This window comes from Leptidea sinapis, chromosome 27, assembly GCF_905404315.1.
Source record: "Leptidea sinapis chromosome 27, ilLepSina1.1, whole genome shotgun sequence".
Classification (NCBI taxonomy): domain Eukaryota; kingdom Metazoa; phylum Arthropoda; class Insecta; order Lepidoptera; family Pieridae; genus Leptidea; species Leptidea sinapis.
The window spans coordinates 6,287,899-6,313,700 of NC_066291.1; the positions used below are offsets into that span (position 1 = coordinate 6,287,899).

Genomic DNA, 25,802 nt, shown 5'->3' on the forward strand with positions numbered 1-25,802 from the left:
TAAGACCTGCCTATCACAGATTCTTGACAAAACCATAAATTCTGAGCAGCACTACAATTGCGCTCATCACTTTGAGACGGTGCCCTTCAGACAGAAACACGATATGTTTGTTTCAGTTCGGGTTAATGTTTAATATCACGGAACTAGGCGCCATTTTCGTACCAATAATATAGCCGGCGACTTGTGCAAAGGAGCCTCCCACTGTTAAGGGTTTCAGTATTACTCCTTATCTAATTAAATACTTATTGTGCAGTGATGTCCTATTGTCAATGCGAAACCAGGGCGGTTCGCTGGTCTATTTGATAATACATGACATGGCACATGACAATATTAAAATATCTTGAGTGATATTTTCTTAAACTTCTTAAACGAGAGTGGCTTATAGCCAATCTCGTTTTAGTTCATTGATGCTTTTTCACTCTTGTTCGGTTCTCACTCATGCTAAACCCTTGTTTCCCCAAAAATATATACAAAATAAATTAAAATTACTGCCATAAATGTTCATTATCATTTAAATAATTTTCAAATTTTGTGATTCCCAAACTAATTATTTTAATAACTATCCGTAATGTAATTTTACTACCTTTAAATTCATCCTCTTTCTTAACAATTCCTTTATGAGTATCCCCTACACTGTTCATTTTACTATTAAATTAACAAATTATTCACTAAACTAATACAATGTAAGGCACACAATTGAATACTGCTAAGGAATCTTAAACGTTATCTAACTCAAACAATCCGAGACTACTGTACGACAACTTACTAATAATTTAGAAGGACTTACATTAGACTAGCTACTACTCTCGACTTCTTCCGCACTTAATTCTTATCGTATTCCTTCAGGAATTGTGATATTTTTTTGAGATAAAATGTACCCTGTGTCCTTCCCGCACCCCTGACATTGTAAGTGCAAAATAAGTCATTATTGGCTGTGCAGTTAAGGCGTGAACGCATAACACAAATACATTATCACACACATCATCATTATCATCATTAGCCTCCAAAGATCTCCACGACGATCGGTCCTCCGCTGCCCTCATCTAACCTATTCCGGTGATCTGGACCAGATCGTCGGTTCATCTCGTTGGGGGCCTGGCCAACCAACACTGAGTCTCCGGATACTTGGTCGGCATTCGGGGACTTATCTGCCCCACCCGCTATCTGCCCGTCACACTATGTGCCCTGCCCACTACCACTTCAGTTTCGCAATCATTTGGGCTATGTCGGTAAATTTGGTTCTCCTACGGATCTCCTCATTTCTTATTCGCTCTCGCAGGGAAACTGCGAGCGACCATGAGCTTTCTCATCGGGCCCATAGTTAGCGACCACGTCTGCGTAGCGTAAGTCATCACTGGCATCACATACTGGTTGCAAACCTTCATCTTCAGACACTGTGGTATTTGGGACAAGAAGATTTTACGGAACTTCCCGACCTCTGCCCATCCGAGTTGGATTCGACGAGAGAACTCTTTCGCGAAATTGGACCTGCCTAATTGGATTTCATGTCCAAGGAAGACGTACTCGGCAACAATTTCGAGAGAACATTTCCCAATTGTTACGGGAGTAGGTGCGACATGGACATTTGACATGATGTTCGTCTTGTTCATGTTTATTTTGAATCCTACTCCTTGGAAAAATGTATTGAGGCCATCGAGCATATGGCATAAGTCTTAAGCCGACATACACAATTATTATTTATTAGTGACAACCAGCTCGTCCCTCACGTGGACCGTTCATTGTGGAGGCCAGTACTTATAGTGGTGGCTGAGGAATAAGATTTTCAACGCCGTCAGCTATTTATAATTTTGACAATATCTACTTCTATAACAAAAAGCCATTTACTAGTTTTACTACACATAATATAATATATACTTTGACTTTATATTATTACATCACATTAGTTCTATTATAGTATTGGTTATTATACGAGTAATAATTAAAATGAGGATTTAATAAAAGATAGTGACAACTATCATCATAATGTACACTGGCCTTCAAAAGTAAGTATCACACTTTTAAAATTGGGATAACGTTTTAAGTTCACAAGATATACTTTCGAAATAAAAAGGACTCCAAAGAGAATTTAATTTTGTACATAAAAAATTTATAGTCGGTAACCTTCTTTTAAGAATTGGTTGAAAAAAAACTTCAAAAACAAAACCGTTCCTTTTTCAAAGTGGACGTTTCCGAATTACAATTTTACCATTCACATTTTTCTTTCTGTTTTAAATTTTTTTCAAGATCGATGGGTCTTGTTTTAAAAATTTATGCTAAAAAGCACATAACATTTATTTATCATGCCTCTTTCAGTTGAAGAATGTGCTAGGATCATGGCTTTTCTGGAACTAGGCATCAGTATGCGTCGCACTGCAAGAATGGTGGGTGTGACGGTACGAACGGTCCAGGAGGTAAAGCGAAGGTACGAAGAGACTGGACACCATCTGAGGATACCTTGTAATGGCAGGCCCGAGAAGATCGTTATATTATTTCCACTGTGTTAAGAAATCGCCACCAAAATGCAGTTGAAGTCCAGCAACAGCTACTTCAGACCCGGAGGGACTATATTAGTGACATTACAGTGAGAAGAAGACTTGCTGAAGCAAATTTGAAACCCCGAAGACCAGCGAGTGGCCCAAAACTCGAGAGACAGCATCGAGTAGCGAGACTGCGATACGCTCGTGAACACATGCAGTGGGATGAAGAAGAATGGTCAAGAATTTTGTTTGCAGATGAGTCTCGATTCTCCCTTTACACTTCTGATGGAAAGCGAAGTGTTTACAAGCGACCTGGTGAGCGATACCTTCAAGCCTGCATCTCAGAAAGAGTCCAATACGGTGGAGGCAGTGTACATGTATGGGCTGGCATATCTGGCTCAAGAGATTCTCAATGAGTATGCAGGGCCGTATTTAGCAAATATGGGTGATGGATCGATGCTGATGCATGATAATGCCCGGCCACACACGGCTCATATCGTACAAGAGTATATTCAGGAAGTCGGTATCAGCGTGATGGCTTGGCCATCATGAAGTCCTGATCTCAACCCGATTGAACACGCCTGGGATGAGCTTGGGAGGCTAGTCAGAAATCGCAGACCACCACCGCAGGCCCTGGTAGAAGAATGGGAGAATATTCCCCAACATCGGCTCCGAAACCTAGTGTTCAGTATGCCAAACCGGCTCGAAGCTGTAATCAGAGCTCGAGGAGGCAATACCAGTTATTAAAAATTAAATAACATGTAATACATTTTAGTTGATTTTTTTTACACTAAACTAAAAATGTCTATTTTCGTTGTTTAATCTTTTTTAAGTTAAAAATGTAACTAATGTATAATTTTAGTTTCTAAGAATTAAAGCCTATAAAATTTGCAACAAAACGTTTTTAATCTTAAATCTCTACCTTCTATAGTTACGAAAAAAAATTAATTTGAAAAGTGTGATACTTACTTTTGCAGGCCAGTGTATGACACTAGATTGTTAGGTAAAGCAGGCCTCTCTCACTCGCCGTATAGGTATCATAAGTACGCGCGGCGGCCACGCCAGTGATGCTATCTAGTAGGGACTCACGAGTGCTCACGAACGAGCAGTGACGCACGCGTTATTATTATTATTATTATGATTTGGGGATTTCAATGCACTTAAATCCTAGGATCTATTGTGCCCCTTATTCTAGCACGCCTGTTCTCAAACTTTAAAGGAGAATCGAGGCTACTAACTAGAATACGTGTTACTGTGCCGAGATTTAAATTATATACTCGAGACCTATTACTTTTAGAAGGCGTAGGATCTTCAGAGGGTCCAGGCATGGCACGTCCTCTGCTTTGAGTGAAGGTGTTTTAAGACACCCCAGCCTGATTCTGGCAATGGCTTCACATTCCAGAAGAATGTGTATGGGGTCTTCAGTGACTTCGCAGCAGAATCTGCACAGGTTTGATTCACTGAGACCCATTCTGGCTAGGTCCCCATTTAGCTTGCAATGGCCGGAAGGAAACCCGTGAGGGCTCTCAGTTATGTTCTGTCCAAGCCTATGCATAGACGCACGCGTTAGCTTTGTCACCTAATTCTCCAATCCGACCAATCTTATAAAAATGGAGAAAAAAAACAAAGCAAAGCATATTAAAGGTCATTACGGTCCAATTTTAATTTGTTTAAGCTTCCTTAATAAGCTGAAACAATCTTATTTAAAGTGATTATTATAATCATGGAATTGCTACTCCTGATAGGTACCTATTCATATTAACTGAACTAAATAGTCCTGTGCGATCTGAATTGCACCTTATTGTATGGCCGCAAGAGTCCCTATTCCTTTAATTGATTTTGTGGAGGAAGCCCTCTGTACTTGTACCATAATTATGAGGAAATAAAGGGCACAAAGACTAAGCTTCTTAAGAGCGGGTACAATTGTTACCTATTTTGTTAGGGTTAAAGTTAAGATAATTTGAACAAAACATTTTTATTACCTTTTCATACAAAAGATACCGCTGGTAAAAAGTGTCCGCATTAACATTATAAACGTCTTTTATTCTAAATTATATCTTAGCGTCACATATCGTAAGGTTCAATTTACAAAGCAAACTCAAAATTTAAATTACGAAAATTAATAAAAGTCTCGCTTTAGGTGAGTCAACAGCTCCTGAAGATGTCTCGTGAAGAAGAGATAGTTTTATGATATTAAAAGTTATGCAGGTGTACCTACAAAATTTTAGCTTAATCAGATAAACGTTACTTGCACTATTTGAACTTAAACAAATACCTAGATAGTGTAAAATGTTAAGTAAGGCCTTGCAATAATTATAAAATGGTGAAAACAATCCTTGATGTAGATACATCAAGGCTTGTTTTATAGTCTATATAAACAAAAGGATCATAAAAATATTAATATTATGGAATACTTACTTTCCTATTGTAGTCCTTGGAACAGAATAAATATGGTTGATATATTTTTATTATTTCTCGTCATATCCATGCATACAGTACAGTAAACAACCATATTAAAAATATTCAAGCTTGCAATGAATAAAACAATAAGTATGTCACGCTAACCCTGAGATTGTCAACTGTCTGTGCGTTCGATTATATCTGGTCTCGCCGCGTACGCAACAAGCGGCCACTGGACACTCACACAAGCCCCAGGTCATTACAACCATTTCACGTGGTTGTATGAAGCTTTGTCTCTGTACCGTTTGATTTACTCATGTGCTTGTGATGATAGGTATCGCATATTTGCATGATTTCATCTGAAGTGTAATAGGGGAATATGAATTTATGTGATATTTTATTGTTTGTTCATCAACACCAATTTCATTAGATAGCATAAGTGATGCGCGTTTGTCAGGACTTTTAAGTTCAGATACCCCTTTGATTATTTCTAGATAATCATCTCTATACATTTATTGGAAATCGCAAATTCTTTCACAAAAAAACTTTGAAAACTGAAATCAACTTTATTTACTTTTTAATCATATTTGTGGTCTATTTTTGGCATAGGCTTTAGCTCGTCAAGCTCTGTTTGATAATGGCATTGTATTTCGATTAGTGAATTGCAAGCTAAAATTTCAATTAGTCCACAATACCAAACATGCCAAACTGAATTATTGGCTACTGTGCCTCGTCGCAAGTGTTGAACCCGATAGCCAATCGGGGGCGCTTAGAATTGCAATTCGGGTGACCTATGTGATACTGGATATTGGTGAGGAAAAATGAAACTAAATTTACTGCATATATAACCTCCTAAGACCCCGTGTACATTTTTATGTACAAAATAAATTACTTCCGTTAGTTCCAGAACAACACGTGACTCTATAGTCAGTGAGACCCACTATTTTTCTGTACAAAACATTCAAACAACTCCTGGGCTTTTTGAATTCTCATGCCATTGAATTGTGTCAGTTGACATGTTAGGTTGATGTATTTTCTCTATGGATTTCGTTACTACCATCCATTTGACACGAACTGTCAAGCAAACGTGTGAACTTGCGAGAAGATGGCACCGCCTGTCCGCGTTGGTAAGTTTTCATCTTAATTTATCAAACGGATCTTAATCGATTTTATGTAAAACTCATATTATTTTACATTGAGCAATAAGTACATTATTCGATTCTAATATTATTGTTATTACTAATTATTTACTAATGCTTCGGATGATGATTACAAGATGTGGTTTATTCAGAGTCAGAAACGCATGAAGATGATCCTCTTTAGCCCCCCCTCCTTCTCGTTCAGTACTTAGACAGTCTAATAGAGGCCATAGCTGTGGATCACGTTCAAGATCAAGCTTCAGAGCACATGATGACTCTTCAGGACCTGTCGATCATGGCGCGGAGTGGCTGTCTAAAGACTTTAACTCACCAAATTTACCAGCCTATTGACAGCAAGGACTTCACGTGCATTGATTATTTTGAGCAATAAATAGACGATACTTTAGTTAAAATCATAACTGAAAAATCGAAAATGGGATTGAGGCAACGGATAATGGGATTGGCGGAATCCATGATGGAAAAATTAGAAATTGGATCATCATCAAATGAAGAAATCCCAATGCAACACCGTAAAAAAGGTAGACCATCAGTCAATATAATTCCATCCAAAGAGAGACGGCTTCGTGAGGCGTCACACATGCCTATATTTATGCCATACAGGAGTGATGAATAGATGGCACAAAGAAGGCTGCAGCAAAAGGTCTTCAGCAAAATGCACTAGATGCGATGTGTTTCTCTGCTTGTCTTCTTCTCGCAATTGCTAAGCAGAGTTTCACTAGTAATAAGAAACAAATCTTATTCTCAGTTGTATTTCCAAATATATGAAATTTGTTTTATTATTAATATTGTTGATTTTTATAATTTTAGTATATAAATATGCTTTTTGTTTTTGGAAAAATGTGTATTTTTTGTGTCATAATGACCATAAAAGTCTGAATAATAGTTAAAATTGAGACTGAAAATATATTTAAGTTGTGTGTGTTAACGTTGCTACTATTTAATGTCAAGAATAATAATGAATAATAATTATAATTCTCATTGTTATAGCAATATTCTTGTTTTATTTAGTATTCTTAGATCAATTATTAAGTATGTGTAAATACCCAATGTGCATTTTAATGTACATATTCAAATCACATTTAAACATGTATTCCAGCCATTTATCAACAACATAAAAAAATATATTTTTAATCTTAGCAACTCAATTAATACAAATACGAAGCATTTCAATCCTTGGGTCTGACAAGGATTTTTTAATTTGTACATTTTTCTGTACAGAGGGTTCCAATGAGTACAAAAAAAATATAGACATGGGTCTTAGGAGGATAAATAGAGCTTATTTGTTGCAGAAGGTTCAGGCGTTAGTACTATGGTGAAATCGGAAATGTACATAACGACTAATATAACTCCAGGAAAAGCACAAAATATAAAATAACTTCTTCTTACACTAAAAAAAACATACCGACGAATTGAGAATCTCCTCCTTTTTTGAAGTTGGTTAAAAAATAAAATTCAAATTAAGAATATTAACGATTTATGTTTAACAATTATATTAACATGTGACTATTTTATTTAAGCTTTAGTTTTCAGTCCATTTTCCTTTGTCTCCAGCGCAATGTCTCCCGATTCTGTAAAAGGCAAGATTAACGGGTTAGTTCTTAGCAAACGAGAACTTCTCATTTGCTAAGAACTAACATGTCTCTGTGGAGTTCCAGATTACTGAACTGTGCTATTGGAAACTTTTTGACCAAGATAAAATTAAGATCGGTTCACTATGGTGCTATTTTTCGAAACTATATTATAATGTCTTTATTTGCAATAGGAATTACAATTGCGTTGAACTGTGTCTAAGTAGTGGATTGTCAATATTTTCTTTTCAACGATATTAATAACAACCCACTTTTTTCATCAACTCAAAAATTCTTTCATACTAAATGATGTTGATAATATCACAATCTAATATGGATTTACTTTCTTTAATTTTTTTTTTATAATTTGCAATAATGTAAAAATAGATACACATCGTAGGTAGCATTTGCTTTAAACATATTATTACTAGAAATAACACCTTCTGAAGGAGATTGGCGCGAGCGAGAAGTACAATAATATTAAGTTTTGTCGTAATAATTTACTTCCTCAGCAAAGTGAATTTTACTATTATCAGAAATATGGCTGGCCTATTTACGTATCTATAATAAAACAAAATGGTTACAAACATACAATACAACATTACCTTTGGTATTTTCATAATCATTCCATGGCTTTACATCGGAAGACACGAATATCACATACACGATGTTAGTGAGCACCGTTGACGCCGCTATTACAAACATTGTTAGTCGCCACTGGGTTTGGTTGGTCTGAAAAATTGATGCAGTTAACATTAGTTATTTAAAATTGTGATCGGTGAATTAATTCAACACACCGACGCATGTACACTGTATACACATTTAGGTGTATATAACATCGGATTGTCTGTTAGTTACTAGTGTTTAAAATTGAGTTAAGATGTATGATAGCAATACTAAAATCTGTCCAAATTGGTCTATCAAAATAAGATAAGGAAGTTAACAGCAAGAAAAAACATTTTTAAATTCTTTGTATGTGACTTTCCTAGGATATGTACGAGGGATGCTTTCCTTGGTTGCCTTTGCTATGGCTGCTCCATTTATTATGCTCGTGAACGGACGCCACATGGTACCTGGTCATTTCTGTCATCGGGGACTTAAATTTAGATTTTGGTAGTATAATATACAAAAGTTAAAAGTACATTTGTATTTATAGCTACATCTACTGTCTTCGTTACTCTTTTGAGATATTTCTGCTTCTTTAATTGCTTTTCTTTCATTCTTATCCTACACAATGAGGTTGAAACGTTTGAGTATTTTTGTTGCATCACTTTGAACACTAAGTATGCAAATATAATGAAAAATGTATAATAGTACCAATTAATTTCTTGCTACTTCTTTAAAATTAAAGCTGAATGGTATTGGCAACAGTGCAGGCTTACCTTAGGCGGCCTTATAAACCCTGTAAATTAATGATGATAAGTGGTGATGTCTATATTACTCACCACATCGGTCACAATGTTGGATACCAGCACGGGCAGTAGCAACACACATCCGTTGGCCAGGCCGTTTCCGATTCCCATCAACACGCCGCTGTAGTTCGGTGACAGATCTATGTAACTAACCTGCAAATAAAATATTTTTTGTTGTCTGTCATTAACGATATAAATTAACCCCAGATACGCGATTCTATCATACAAGATACAACATTATAAGATACAAAAGTTACAATTAAAAGTCTCCGCATCAACATAATGCAGTCAATATAGCATTCATTAAAATAATTTACATCTTACCACCTCAACTTAAGTTTCATTAATAAAGCTGTGTAAAGAAGCAGCGCGCATTACTGAGACATTTATTGTGACAAAAATTTTCTTGCCGTCTCAAAGGCATTTTATCTAGTAGATTTTTTTACCGTGTTTGTAGCGTGGCTTACTAGGATTTTATTTAGGCGCTCTCAATTTACAAAGTCCTTTTATGAAGACTGTGAGAGAGAAGTACCCTATATAATTTTGCCACTTCTACTTGAATCATTAATTAGTATTACTAGTATGTTGCATTTGATTTTCCTTAAATATCAAATTATGAACTAGTTCTACCCTTATTCATAGCTCAAAGTTTTTATAAACCTGTAGCGATTTGCCATTTACAATGGATTGAAATAATGTTACTAAGACTTTTTTTATTTCGAGTGCGATAAATTTAAATTCAAATATTTTTATTCCCAATAGGATATTATATCATTTATATAAACTCAAAAACTACTACCCATCTAAAGGTATGATACTAATTTTAAGTTGGGTCCACATATAAAAAAAACGAATATGATAAGTCATTTTATGGTCAAGGTATACCTTATTCAAGGTAACCTACCTTAAGCATACCTAGGTAACACTGAAAATGTTTATAAAATGAAAAACGGCTTAATTTAGAAAGTTGCATATCGCCGTAATCAATGGAACTGGAAATGAGAAAAGCAGTGGGCCCATTCTTCCTTAGGTCTCTTTGGGTCGCATTGGGTCTCTTTTATGGCATTTTCGTACGCTTTCACCGCATCTTCAGGGCTCGTAAAGCGAATACCTCGAATTTTATCTTTAGTTCTTGGGACAGTTAGTCACAGGGCACCAGCTCAGGACTGAATTGCGTATGACTCATTATCTCGACACCTGCCATAGTCAAACATTCAACAGTCCGTTTTGCGGATTGCGCTGAAGCATTGTCGTGGTGACGGAATATCCTGCTTCGAGGGCGATGCTGTCGAATTTTTCCAAGACAACAGGCAAACAGTGATTGACATACCAGATAGCAGTAACTGTCCTTCCATCAAACTGTCGCGAAATGACCTTTCCTACCAAAGAATGAGGCAATCATCTTTTTTCCTTGACTTCTTCCTTTCTTTACCTTAGTTGGCCGATCCTCGAAAGGAAACACCCACTGAGCTGATTGTCTTTTGGTTTCAGGTTCACAGCAATATATCCAGCTTTCACCACCTGTGACGATGTCAAATACAGCATTTGAGTCACAACCGTCGAACTTATGTAACATTTGGCGACACCAGTCAATGCGAAATTTGCTATGGAAAAGGTATTAATAAAACTTTCAACATTTTACCGTACTGCCCCCAATATACTACATAGGTATATCTCAAAAACTACATCCCTACTAATATTATAAATTTGAATGTAAGTTTCTTTGTTAGGCTTTCACGCCTAAACCACTGAAACGAGTTTGATTAAATTTAGTACAGACATAAACTAGAACTTGGAAAAGGATAAAGAAAGGCTACCTTTTATTGTGACTAAGAGGTTTGGAGGGGTTGAAAAAGGGGTGGAGTTTTTTATGGAAGTTCGTTTACTATCAAAGATGACACCATGAAAGGCACTTGATAAGGAATAAATAAATATTTGTTCTAGCATTTTATAAATTTCGATCTGTGTGGGGGTTGAAAAAGGGGGACGACAAAAACCATGCTTTCACACCTTAATTTGAAAAATAGACTAGACCAACTTGAAAAAGGATATAAGCCTAAAATATTAACGTTTTAATAATGGATGTGAATAAAAAAATATAGTTTGTAAAAAACTATTAATCACAGCAGTTTGTATGTGTATTATTTGCGATATATCAAAATAAGAAAATTTTGCTAAAGCAACAAAACGCGGACGAAATCGCGTTTTTTTTTTCATAGAAAACAGTTCATTCTACGAAGGGTCTTAAATCACACACGCAAGGGTAAATCTACTTAAAAGTTCATTCACATCATGAAAGGATTCGCGAGAAACATTATGTAACTTCTGCAATTTGTCCAAAACATCGATTGTGAATGATAAAAAAGGCTTGTAAGAAAATCACACCACAATAGTGTCAGGAGCAAGACTTTCCAACTTCTTCTTTCTTAAGTGGGAAATGGAATAGAAAAAGATATTAATGGTTAAGTGTTTTCATAGCCTTCCTACAGGAGCCAGTTCTTTGCTCGCTCACTACTACAAAATATTAATCTACAGATTATACTTTTTTATTAATATCTGAGACGTTTGAATATTTCGTTTCTTTGACATATAAAACTTAATATGAAGGTTAATAATGGTTATTAAATTTTATTAATCAAGTTAGTTGGTTAAAACTTTATTCTTATCATTCAAATTATTTTTAAGCTTATTATTTTTTTAATGAAAATAAGGGGACGAGACGAGTAGGACGTTTAGCTGATGGTGATTGATACGCCCTACCCATAACAATACAGTGCCGCTCAGAATTCTTGAAAAACCCAAAAATTCTGAGTGGCACTACAATTGCGCTCGTCGCCTTGAGACATAAGATGCTAAGTCTCATTTGCCCAGTAATTTCACTAGCTACGGCGCCCTTCAGTTCGAAACACAGTAATGTTTACACATTACTGCTTCACGACAGAAATAGGCGCCGATGTGGTACCCATAATCTAGCCGGCTTCCTGTGCAAAGGAGCCTCCCACTGGTGAACTTATTCAAAACATTCTATTTAAACTCCGAATTAACAATGAAATGAAGCTGAATTAAAAAGTTAAAATAACTAACTTTTATTGTTTTCAATGCGTTTATCTATACTAATATTAAAAAGCTGCAGGGTTTGTTTGTTTGAACGCGCTAATCTCTGGTACTACTGGTCCGATTTGATAATTCTTTCAGTGTTGGGTAGTCCATTTATCGAGGAAGGCTATAGGCTATGTTTCAAAATTAGGGATCCGTAATAAAATTGCTATTTTGTAACACAAGGTGTAAAATCGAAAACCTATTTTTGCGTGCGCTGCAATAACTATTGACAATAGAACAAAATGATGTACAGGCTTTAATATAGGCAATATTTTATTACTTATAAAACTATCGCGTGAATTATACTTTATATGGCAAAACAACGTTTGCCGGGTCAGCTAGTCATGAATAAACATCAATAACATTCCGCCATTTTACATATATTTTCGACGCTAATATGAAATCATAATAATGGGAGTGTGGTTTTAACGTAAAGAGAACCGCAGGGAATGTGGTTATGGCTAGCTAACCGTAATTTCCAAGACATGATACTTCAAAATCTAGATAGAATTCGCCTAAATCCAGAAAAATATTTGTATTTTTTTTTTGTGTTTATTTATTGTTTGATTTTTATAAATTTAATTTACTCCAGCTAGCCATAATTAGGAACATTGTTTATTTCTCTTTAGTTTCAATTAGTATTGCATAAACATTTTTTCTATATACCTAACATTGACGACCTGTATAGCCGAATGGTTGGCGATCCTATCTACTAAGCTAACCCGGGTTCGAATCCCGGTAGGTGCAAGCATTTATATGATGAATATGGATGTTAGTTCCTGAGTCATGGATGTTTATATGTATTTATGTATATTTAAGTAAGTATATTGTATTAAATATATCGTTGTCTTGCAAGCCATAACACAGGCTATATATGCCTGATTTGGGGCAAGATAATTTGTGTAAAAAGTGTGTCAATATTATTATAACTATTATTATTGAATACCTCAAAGTTTTACATAGTAAGAAGTAGATAGCGTATCTGACTACGATTTTATTAGACTTATATTTATTACTTATTACTTTGTTAGTTGTAAATGTTGCTTTTCCTAATTAAAAAAAAATGAATATTCCCTCTGGGTCTTTTCATGTTTCAGTAAAGAAGACCTGAAGCTTGGTGTTTATCATGGATATTGGCTGTAAAAGCTCATAATTAACTATGCCCTTCCAAACCCACCATATACACAGCATCACCTTATTGTGAGTTAACCCGGGTTTTGCCACATGTATGACCGATGTAGACGCCGACTGAAATATATCTGTGGGATTTGATAATTGGTTTTCTAGGTAATTATGGGTTACGTGATTTTTTTCCATGAAAATGTTGGACGAGACGAGCAGGACGTTCAGCTGATGGTAATTGATATGCCCTACCCCTTAGAAAAGCAGAGCCGCTCAGGATTTTTAAAAAACCCAATAGTTCTTAGCGGCACTACAATTGCGCTCGTAATCTTGAGGATAAGATGTTAAGTCTCATTTGGCCAGTAATTTCACTAGCTACGGCGCCCTTCAGACCGAAACACAGTAATATTAACCCATTACTGCTTCACGACTGAAATAGGCGCCGTTGTGGTACCCATAATCTAGCCGGCTTTCTGTGCAAAGGAGCCTCCCACTGATAAAATTATAAATAGATTAAAATTAAAATAAATTAAAAATTAAATAGATTTGATCAGCACATTCACAATATCCTGTTCAGTACAGCTGATGATATCAACCAAATGTGATTTACGCCAATATCATTTCGTGCCATGTATGTCAATTTGCTTTTGATATTCAACAGTTTTTTAAGCCCAATTTATGATGCTTCTTTGATGGTGGAGTTATAGATAATAGGTAATAATAGAATATTATTATAGCACTAGAAATAAGGGATTGCTTGTAACTAATTCCATGTAAGCCATTCCCCCCCGTCCTTTCCCCCCCCCCCCCAACAAAATATGAGAGCGGTCCTAAAAAAGAAATTACCCCAGGAGGGTACCGGCTCTTGTAGAGCCGGAGAATCCCTCCCCGAGCATTCGCGCTCGGGCTGCCCCTCGTATTCTGGGGAGGGCACAGTACCGCGTATGTCACAGGACAAACAGGGCAGCAACACCACGGCACCCCGCTCCACGCTTAATGTGGACTTTTGTAACATCCGGGGAATTCACTCCAACTTAAACGCCGTCCACCACCACCTTGAGACGGCGCAGCCGGCCTTGTGTTTCCTTACGGAGACGCAGATATCTCGACCTAGCGATACGTCATATTTAACGTACCCCGGGTACAAAATTGAGCATAATTTCATGCCTCATGCCGGGGTATGTGTGTACGTTAGGGAGGATATCTGCTGTCGCCGTCTCGGCAATTTTGAGGGTAGGGGCCTGTCTACTCTCTGGCTCCGCGTAGATTTAGAGGACCGCGTCCGCATCTATGCGTGTGTCTACAGGTCCCATAGTGGTAACGCAGAAACGGATCACCTGATGGGCTGCGTTCAAGCGGCATTTGATGACGTGCTTGCTCAGATCCCCTCCGCTGAAATCGTAGTCTTGGGTGATTTCAACGGGCACAATGCCGAATGGCTTGGATCACGTACCACAGACTACGCAGGGCGATCTGTGCATAATTTTGCATTGGCGTATGGTCTGTCCCAATTGGTTAAGTCGCCGACGCGGCTCCCGGATATGGATAGCCACATGCCGTCCTTATTAGATCTTCTGCTGACTACACATCCCGATGGTTACCAGGTCTCTGTCGACGCCCCTCTCGGAACGTCCGACCATTGCCTGGTCAGGAGTGTAGTGCCTATCCGACGCCAACAACGCAGACCACCAGCGACCCGCCACGTTTGGCACTACAAGTCAGCAGATTGGGATAGGATGCGTACCTTTTTTGCATCCTACCCTTGGGGCGGGGTTTGCTTCCCTTCGGATGATCCTAGTGCCTGCGCCGTTGCAGTAGCCGATGTGATACTGCAGGGCATGGATATTTTTATACCAAGCTCTGTAGTACCGATCGGTGGCAGATCACAGCCCTGGTTCGATGCGTCAGTTAAAGCAGCATCTGACTGCAAAAAACAGGCGTATCGAACTTGGGTTGCGGCGCTGGGCTCAAAGGATCCGAACTGCAAAGTTCTGAAGAGGAAATATAACCGTGCCTCCAGATTTTTTAAGCGGCAAATCGCCCTTGCGAAATCGAAGCACGTCGTCAAATTTGGCGAGCAGCTTTCCAGTTACCCGACCGGAACACGCAAGTTCTGGTCGTTGTCGAAAGCTGCTCTTGGTAACTTCAACCAGCCGTCCATGCCGCCGTTGCACATGAGGAATGACACCCTGGCCCATACGGCAAAAGAGAAAGCCGATCTCCTGTGCACTCTTTTTGCCTCCAACTCGACTCTTGACGACAACGGAAAAACACCGCCGACCATCCCGCGGTGTCAGAGCTCCATGCCTGAAGTACAGTTCCGACAGAAAACTGTTAGGCGAGCTCTGTTTTCGTTGGACGTCAGGAAGTCGAGCGGGCCGGATGGCATTTCTCCAATCGTGCTTAGAATGTGTGCCCCTGAGTTGACGCCGGTGCTAACGCGTTTATTCCGGCACTCTTATTCAAAAGGCGTAGTCCCTGATTCACGGAAGTCAGCCCTTGTCCATCCGATCCCAAAAAAAGGAGACAGTTCGGATCCGGCAAACTACAGGCCTATTGCTATTACCTCCCTACTCTCCAAAATCATGGAAAGCATAATTAACCGCTAGCTCTTGGTATACCTTGAGGGTCACCAGTTGATCAACGACCGGCAGTACGGCTTTCGCCATGGTCGGTCGACTGGCGATCTTCTGGTATACCTAACACATAGATGGGCGGCGGCTATTGAAAGCAAGGGGGAAGGCCTGGCAGTTGGTCTGGATATAGCGAAGGCCTTTGATCGTGTATGGCACAAGGCGCTCCTCGCTAAACTTCCATCATTTGGGATTCCCGAGAGCTTATGCAAGTGGACCTCCAGCTTCCTCACTGGGCGCAGCATACAGGTCGTTATCGACGGTTATTGCTCGAATCCCAAGCCCGTGAACGCTGGAGTGCCCCAAGGCTGTGTGCTATCTCCCACGCTGTTTCTTCTGCATATCAATGATATGTTGGACACCGCCAACATGCATTGCTACGCAGACGACAGCACTGGTGATGCCGTATACACGGGCCATGCAGGTCTCTCTCGGGAAAACGTCGACCAGTGCCGGGAGAAACTTGTGTCTTCTATCGTGTCCTCTCTCGAGAAGGTCGCGGAATGGGGTAAGTTGAACCTTGTCCAATTTAACCCCCAGAAGACTCAAGTTTGCGCGTTTACCACAAAAAAAACCCCATTTGCCGTATCACCGCTCTTCGAGAACACTTCCCTTAAAGCCTCGCCTAGTATCGGAATACTGGGTCTCGAAATCTCGAGCAATTGCCAATTCCGTGGCCATCTGGAGGGCAAAGCCAAACTGGCTTCAAAGAAACTGAGCGTCATAAATAGAGCACGGCAATACTTCAAGCCGGCCCATCTGCGCTCTACAAAGCGCAGGTCCGGCCTCACATGGAGTATTGCTGTCATCTCTGGTCTGGCGTACCCCAGTATCAGCTCTATCCATTTGACCGCGTGCAACGCAGAGCAGCTCGAATTGTCGGGGACCCAGTACTCTGTGAACGGCTGGATCACTTGGCGTTGCGTAGAGACGTCGCTTCATTGTGTGTCTTCTACCGCATTTATCACGGGGAGTGTTCCGAAGAGCTGTTCAACCTGATTCCTGCCGCCGAATTTCACCTTCGCACGACACGCCACAAGTTACGATATCATCCCCACCATCTGGATGTGTGGCGGTCCTCCACAGTGCGGTTTTCAAGGAGCTTTCTTCATCGTACCACGAAGCTGTGGAATGAGCTACCTTGTGCGCTGTTTCCGGGACGATACGACATGGGTACCTTCAAGAAAAGCGCGTACACCTTCCTTAAAGGCCGGCAACGCTCTTGTGATTCCTCTGGTGTTGCAGGAGAGTGTGGGTGGCGGTGATCACTTAACACCAGGGGACCCGTACGCTCGTTTGTCCTCCTATTCCATAAAAAAAAAAAAAAAATCTAGTAGACTTCATAAGATACATAATAGCTTTAAGGGTAAATGTATACACTTCTACAATAAAGTCCCAGCCACTGTTCAGGCATTATCTATAAATAAATTTAAATGTTTTATAAAAAAATGGCTCTGTCGTAAATCCTATTACTCCACTGCTGAATATCTAAATGATCGGACAGCCTGGGACTAGATTGTGATTATAATATAAGAAATGACATCAAAGAGAATTCTAAAGGAATCAATTTTGAGAAAATAAATGCCTTTTATGCCTTTTATGTGTCGATTTTAGATATTTTTTAATATTTCTATCTTTCTATTATGTCCCCTATAAGTGAAACAATATTAAATATAATATTGAGTGGTTGTGGTAATCAATTAAACGTGATTTAACAAATAATTAGTTTAATAAAGACCTGAGAAGACATTAAACAGTGACAATCTAACAGGTTATTTATTTAATCAAGACATTGCTGTCGCCGTTTAATGACAAGATCTTATATATCCATAGTTATGTCCAATACAGTTATAGTCCAATGCTATCTGTCAATAGGTTATTGAAATGTAAGGAAGCGTAAAAGGATAGATTTGTCTACGTCTAGTAAGTTAAACTAAGAATAGATAGGTTATTGAAAACGGCCGTAAGTCATCCCAATTGTTATCTAAGATTAATTTCCGTGTACCATCAATACCTACTCTACTAAATCACAAAACTTATTCCGTGTTCTGTTACTAGGACCAATATTGGGAAACGTGTGCCACTTCACAGAATATGTACACCACAAGTTGAATAACATTGATATATTGTTTTCGTGCTCCATTTTTACCTATAAAACAAATCATAAAAAAATATTCAGTTATCAAACTTACATTTTAGTATTTTTGTTTTCTTTATTCTATCTAGGTTTACAATGATATTGCTTACTTTTACAAAGTTTTATTATCCTTCGCTGCCATTAACTTTTATTGTAAAATGTACATGCACGCTTGCACCTAAGCTGATATCGGTTTTATCTTTAACATCTATGATGTCAGTGAGACGTTTCATGGAAACAATAATTGTAATTTTATTAAGTTTATTATTATTTGAATATGTAATTAATTTGTATCTGTTTTGTCTCCAAAAAAGTAAATATTTTAGAAACAATTTTGCTGAATTATTTCTAAAAGATATTATTATTCGTGAGAAAGGAGTAAAGTAGAAAAAACGACGACAATTTCGTACGTGATTCACTTTTCATCGTCAGTTATCAATCTCTTCAAAAACGGTTCGGTTTCATTACATCTCAATAAAGAATTGCAATACGGCTCAATAAAGAATTGCAAACGAGTACACGGTTCAATAGGTTCAATTCAATGAGCTCGGATAGCACCGAAATATCGAGATTTTTTGAATACCTTGCTTTTTTCGAGGGTCAAAACTATTTTATGTGTTATTTAATTTTATAGGAATAAAACTTGATTGAATAAATGATTTTTAAATTGGTTATTGTTAGCATGAAATAAATATAAATGTCATGAAAGATAACAAATGGAGGTTCCCTTAAGCGTACTTCGTATCTGAACCGATGTCGTCAAAACTCACACATTATGAAATTTAATATATATTCGCAATACCTAAAAAGAAAACAAAGACATAATTGGCTCGACTTTGATGAAAGGACTTTTAATTATTGTACAAAATGAAGTTCTATTACAACTTAAGAATGTAGGATATTATTTTAAATTTAAAAATCAATTAAGATAATTAATTACTCTACAATAAGCATACTTAAAATCTTTTTAAAATAGATGTCATATTTCCATGCAACTGTTATAAAATTACTATCTCGAGTGCCAAGTATTGTAAGAATTCAGAGAATGGTGGCACAAAATTTCTCCAATTAAATATGCATAAACATATTATAATTAAAATCATTGAAATCGATGTCATATTTTCATGCAACTGTTATCAATAATTATTCGAATATTAGTAATAATAATTATTGTAATTGTTTTTCGTTACGAACGAGACGTCATCTCACAGAAAGTAGCTAATTCCGACTGAGCAAGTCTTGCGGATCTCCGCATAATCGTGCCACATGGGCGACATCTGCATGGCACACGCACCTGTAAGTCGAATATGAAAATACAACTTAATTGTTGAGAGAATCTAATTAATTAATATTAGGAAGGAATAGAAATTCCGTGCTAATTACGATACCAATATTTATTTGGCTTTAATAAATGTTGTTATTATTGTTTTACTTTCGGGTTCCTCACTTCATCAGTTCGATGATACCATTTTCAGAAGTACCCTTTATATTTGGTTAGAAAAATCTACACTGGCCTGCAAAAGTAAGTATCACACTTTTCAAATTATTTTTTTTTCTTTACTATAGAAGGTAGAGATTTAAGATTAAAAACGTTTTGTTGCAAATTTTATAGGCTTTTATTCTTAGAAACTAAAATTATACATTGGTAACATTTTTAACTTAAAAAAGATAAAACAATGAAAATAGACTTTTTAAGTTTAGTGTAAAAAAATTCAACTAAAATGTATTACATGTTATTTAATTTTTAATAACTGGTATTGCCTCCTCGAGCTCGCGATTACAGCTTCGAGCCGGTTTGGCATACTGAACACTAGGTTTCGGAGCCGATGTTGGGGAATATTCTCCCATTCTTCTACCAGGGCCTGCTTTAGTGCCCTGGGGGTAGTAGGTGGTGGTCTGCGATTTCTGACTAGCCTCCCAAGCTCATCCCAGGCGTGTTCAATCGGCTTGAGATCAGGACTTCTTGATGGCCAAGCCATCACGCTGATACCGACCTCCTGAATATACTCTTGTACGATATGAGCCGTGTGTGGCCGGGCATTATCATGCATCAGCATCGATCCATCACCCATATTTGCTAAATACGGCCCTGCATACTCATTGAGAATCTCTTGAGCATATCTTTGCCCAGAGAGGGTGCCATTTTCTATGGCTACTAGCTCTATGCAACCTTCTGAAGATATGCCAGCCCATACATGTACACTGCCTCCACCGTATTGGAGTCTTTCTGAGATGCAGGCTTGAAGGTATCGCTCACCAGGTCGCCTGTAAACACTTCGCCTTCCATCAGAAGTGTAAAGGGAGAATCGAGACTCATCTGCAAACAAAATTCTTGACCATTCTTCTTCATCCCACTGCATGTGTTCACGGGCGTATCGCAGCCTCGCTACTCGATGCTGTCTCTCGAGTTTTGGGCCACTCGCTGGTCTTCGGGGTTTCAAATTTGCTTCAGCAAGTCTTCTTCTCACTGTAATGTCACTAATGTAGGCCCTCCGGGTCTGAAGTAGCTGTTGCTGGACTTCAACTGCATTTTGGTGGCGATTTCTTAACACAGCGGAAATAATATAACGATCTTCTCGGGCACTGGTACACCTGGGTCTGCCATTACAAGGTCTCCTCAGATGGTGTCCAGTCTCTTCGTACCTTCGCTTTACCTCTGGACCGTTCGTACCGTCACACCCACCATTCTTGCAGTGCGACGCATACTGATGCCTAGTTCCAGAAAAGCCATGATTCTAGCACATTCTTCAACTGAAAGAGGCATGATAAATAAATGTTATGTGCTATTTAGCATAAATTTTTAAAACAAGACCCATCGATCTTGAAAAAAATTTAAAACAGAAAGAAAAATGTGAATGGTAAAATTGTAATTCGGAAACGTCCACTTTGAAAAAGGAATGGTTTTGTTTTTGAAGTTTTTTTTCAGCCAATTCTTAAAAGAAGGTTACCGACTATAAAGTTTTTATGTACAAAATTAAATTCTCTTTGGAGTCCTTTTTATTTCGAAAGTATATCTTGTGAACTTAAAACGTTATCCCAATTTTAAAAGTGTGATACTTACTTTTGAAGGCCAGTGTATAATATTATGGCTGCCCTAGAATGAAATAGTATTTTATGCGACACTTGTATAATGAGGGCGAAAAAACACGAGTGTTGTGGGTTGCATGTAAGCTGCAGGCGAACATCGCAACGAATGACGCCACGGGCGTTTTTTTCTACGACTAGGTAATTTTAAATAAAACAAAAATCAAACAGAAAATACCACAAGTTTTCGAATTGCCACTTCAATGGGAGGGAAATATTTTGCATATATACTAATCTCTAAAATCTTTGAGGAATGTCAAAGGTACATAGGCCAACGCGGGAAAATTTTAAATTACAAAATATACCTGGCAGCATCTTGGCAAACTATATTAACAAGTTGTTTTACTTAAGTTGACATTAAAAGGTTTTGTCTAATAATAAAATGAAAATATTATGTATGTAATATTCTATGTACTACGTATTACCTGATATTTCTTTGAACCTACCATAACTAACTAATACTAGATTTAGTTGTCTGTGACACCAAAATAACTGTGTTTTTTATTTAGGTGACATTATAGTACGGTAAAAGATACTTTTTTAGGCCATAGAGTATATATAAATTTTTTCAAAGACTCAATAAAAAATGTACTTATATTACTGATCGTAGCTGTATAACGGCCGTTCCCAATATTCATTCTATCTCTTACTTGAGATAAAAGCCTTTTCTGTCCCAATAAACTTATCGACGGTAACTCACCTTATCCGTACACGCTGTCTGTCAATGGGACGACGTATAGTTTACCTCCGATAAAAGTTTGTATGGAAATAGCAATTCACGTGTCCCAATATAAGGCGATAAGAATTACTTATCGGGTATATTGGGACAGCTTCAGATTATTGACAGCTAATTACTGACAGTAGAAGGTAGTAATTTATCTCAATCTGTAGATAGTATATTGGGAACACATACAAGTAGAGAAGTAGAAAGTAATACATTTCGTATGCCACTGCTTGATTTGTTGATGAAATATCACAATTGTTATAATTATAACAATTAATGTTTAATTTTTACATATTGAAAATAATTTATTTCATAAAGTGTAGAAGACTTACCTTAAGCAAAAAGTTGAAGTTAAGTATCTCAGAAACTTTGAATATTATTAGAGCGACACTCGACAGCTCTCGTGTAGAAGTTTGTAAGAAGTATCGTTACAATGAGCTTAAGTTACAAAATCTTCAGTAACAGACCTAATTGAAAGTTTTTGGCAGTTCTCATATGTATTTTTGTCTATATACAGGAATCTAATAATAGACACGTCACATCCTATTTAATACTGTATTTTTCCGGTAAAAAAATACATGGGTACACTTTGAAATACAATCTGTTTTATGTCATCAATATGCTGCACGTGTATGTGACGTGGACTCACCACCCAGCTCGCATGTGCCCCGGAGTGAGCACCCAACGCCGTCACGAAGCAGACAACCGCCAGTGTTACGTTTGTGGTGAATGACACCAGGATCAGACACAGTGCGGGGATCACCGAACCTGGAACAAACACAAAACCGGGATAGAACGACTAACGAACACATTCTGTTACAATAGCAATTACTCGTATCATCATCATTCATCACTTCAGCCGGAAGACGTTCATTGCTGGACAAAGTCCTCCCCCAAATATCGCCATTATGATCGGTCCTGCACTACCCTCATCCAACGTGTTCCAGCGATCTTGACCAAAACATCAGTCCATCTTGTGGGGGCCCTACCAATACGTCTTCCAGTACGTGGCTACCATTCGAGGCTTTACTACCAACGGCCATCTGTTCGTCGAACTATCTGATTCAATCTCGCAGGAATAACTCCGAGCATAGCCCTCTCCATTCCCCTCTGAGCGACAATGAATACTCGTATACCATAAATTTATCTTAAAGATCCATAATATGATGATCTGAGAAGACAGCTGAAGGAAGATCATTCATGATTATATGTATGATAATATTTCAGTGCGTGACATTCATTATCGTTTCAGTACTAAGTAGCTCTTGGAACAATACCAATAATAAATGTGGTAGAAGACATTAAATACCTGTAAATGACGTCTACGCAGTGCCCAGTGATCGGGCCTCACACATCAATTCACATACTATTGAATTTCCAAAAATTTTATCCAAGAAGAAGAAAGATTTCCAAGAAAGAACAGCTCTGCGTTGCGCGAGGTCATAAATTGGATTAAATATTGGTGTACAACAGACGAGAGATGAGAAAGTAGTAACGAATATTAGAACATTTTTATATCAGACTTTCTCATAAATATTATGCGGGTACCGCAGTTTTTTCTCGAAGCAGTTCAGATCGACCCCCCATAAATTGTCGTGGATGAAACTAAAACTCCGAATTAATTAACATAAAACATATTTTTAACATTGATATGGTCACTATAAAAGGTTGTTTGGTTAGCTAAATCTGGAATTAGTTAAGAGAGAATCACCCTTAAGTAGGGACTGAATAAATTGACCGACTTGGTATTACATGGATCTCCGAATTTTTTACGGTAGAAAAACTGAGTTGCGTGGCTTGGTTTTATATGTCTTTTATCTGTTCTATGGTTTGTTACAAGTTGTTTTATTGATGGCATACATTTTACAAAATAATAATATATTTAATAGTTTTACCTAATGTATTAGTCAATCTTCTAACATTTTTCATCTTAATAATTTTCCTGTTGGTGAGGAAATCAGAGACGCAACCAAACATGGTACAACAAACAATGAAGGAAATGTACGGCAACGACGCTAAGACTCCGCTCTGAAACAAAAATCATAATTTTTCAGACAATAGTAACTATTGGTATTGGTATTGGTAAGGGGCTCCTGTTTCCGCAATTAGACCACTTAATTGGGTCCATTTTGCGTGCAGTGTTGGCCAGTCATTCCAACCAGCCCAGCTCCTTCCAGAAGTTCAGAACACTCCTGGGGTGTTCGCAGACTTCCTGGAGCGACCTTGTATTTACTAAGGTTTGTGCCCGTTGGTTGGCCACCCCAGCACATTCCAGGATTACGTGAGTGACCGTTTCATCTTCGGTTAGACAGCCCCTGCACTTAGGACTGTCCGTAACGCCGATTGTAAATAGGTGTTTGTTCAGTGATGTGTGACCCGTTAGGGTGCCGACCATAATTCGGATGTCATGTCTGTTTAGGCTAATAAGTCGACGTGTCAGTTTGGGCGATAGTGCAGCAATCGCCTCTTTCGACTGTCTGCAGCCTGAGAAATTTGTCCATCGGGTTCCATTTAGGTTGTTGGTGAGAGAGCGTATCCATGACTGCATTTGGCTGAAGGGTAGCGGCAGGACTGGCCCTGGGCCAGCCACTTGCGTTTCCGACCCCCGCCTTGCAAGTTCATCCGCTGCATCGTTCCCCAACGAACCGCTGTGTCCTTTGTTACCCAGTTGTTAGAGGCAGCTCGTTCTAAGGATCGGTGACAATAGTAACTAAGTGGTCATCCGATCTATTCTACTCCATTAAACTAAGTAAAATTTGAACACTGATTAAATTTAGAAAATAGTGTGAAATAGCCAGCTTGCAAAAAGCACACTCTGCTCTTATGTGTAATTTCTTTCAACAAACCAAATAGCAGTTCCATCGATATAAATCGAGTATAATTGAGAAACTATTCCGACAGAAATACTTCAATACTTTAGTGGCTGATTTCACGAAAGTTCCATTAGTCAATGCATAAATATTAAATAGAACTCCTTAATATGAAAATTCCTGGAGGCGTTGATGAAATCAGCCATACGACAGATATCGAATAAGGCTTATACTTACTTCTTTAATGTTCACTTTGAGTATTGCGTACATATATGTGGGTACTTGCATGAACAAGAAAACGTAGCAGGTAGCGCAACCGATGTGGGTCAAAAACGTGGCCAATACTGCTTTTGATGACAATATTAACTTCCAAGGAATATTTGGTTTCTGAAATAAACATTTCAACATTAAAAACTAACGCTTATTATAATTAAAATCGCTATTACTAGACTTATAATACGAAATTGTGCAAATAACTCATATTATACAGCACACCAAGATTGTTGTAGGTTAATATTGGTCTAGATATAGTCCAGGGGCGTGCATTGGTTTTCTAGCAAGATTCGCACTGTGGATCTTAGTAATCGTAGTTGAGCCTTGGAATAAGCAAAGATTGCTTACAGTAGGTATTTAGTATCTAACATAAGAACATTTTTATGAGTGGGTATTCAATTGAACTTTGGTGATAAAATAACAGATCCAAATTTACTTTAACACTAGTGCTTTATTTATTTACGTTCATAACAAGGTAGACACTGCGTAATTGCCTATGCCATGATATGCACGCCCCTGAGATACACCAATATCGTAAAAGCATGACTTGTCGATATAGATATTCATAATATATTTGAAAATATGTTGTGGGCGTAATTAAAACCTAGTAATGTATATTTTAAATAAAACATGAGTATTATTAATACACTTGAGTATTACTACACTACTATTTTTTTTTAATTTAATATATTTACAAAAGGAGCGTTCACTTCACTTACTAACACTTATTTTCACTGTGTTCATTTAATTTATAGCATAAGTTGTTGTTGAGTTGTGACGTATTATTAAGTGTTATTAGCATTAGTTGTTAACCTTTGTGGTTTTTTTTAGATGCTAATTTGACCTAGTTTTATATCGGTATATGTAATATGATAAATAAATAAATAAAAAAAAAAACTAAAA

General features: G+C 37.8%; 2 protein-coding genes across 6 annotated transcripts in view; both read right to left on the bottom strand.

Moving 5' to 3' along the window:
• The window catches only part of LOC126972797 (putative inorganic phosphate cotransporter), a 28,615-nt gene extending 27,886 nt beyond the window's left edge, over positions 1 to 729 (bottom strand). The window contains exon 1 of one of the 2 annotated variants that reach the window (XM_050819852.1): positions 584 to 729. In XM_050819852.1, coding sequence (XP_050675809.1) covers positions 584 to 641 — 58 coding nt within the window. In that variant the 5' untranslated portion in view covers positions 642 to 729. The remainder of the gene's footprint in view (positions 1 to 583) is intronic. The other variant, XM_050819853.1, reaches the window with a different exon arrangement.
• Positions 730 to 7,494: 6,765 nt separating this feature from the next.
• The window catches only part of LOC126972800 (putative inorganic phosphate cotransporter), a 91,158-nt gene continuing 72,850 nt past the window's right edge, over positions 7,495 to 25,802 (bottom strand). Inside the window, exons 6-11 of one of the 4 annotated variants that reach the window (XM_050819863.1) lie at positions 24,864 to 25,013; positions 23,712 to 23,844; positions 22,466 to 22,584; positions 9,051 to 9,170; positions 8,211 to 8,337; positions 7,495 to 7,605 (exon numbers count right to left, since the gene is read on the bottom strand). In XM_050819863.1, coding sequence (XP_050675820.1) covers positions 7,550 to 7,605; positions 8,211 to 8,337; positions 9,051 to 9,170; positions 22,466 to 22,584; positions 23,712 to 23,844; positions 24,864 to 25,013 — 705 coding nt within the window. In that variant the 3' untranslated portion in view covers positions 7,495 to 7,549. The remainder of the gene's footprint in view (positions 7,606 to 8,210; positions 8,338 to 9,050; positions 9,171 to 22,465; positions 22,585 to 23,711; positions 23,845 to 24,863; positions 25,014 to 25,802) is intronic. The other 3 variants (XM_050819862.1, XM_050819860.1, XM_050819859.1) reach the window with 3 other exon arrangements.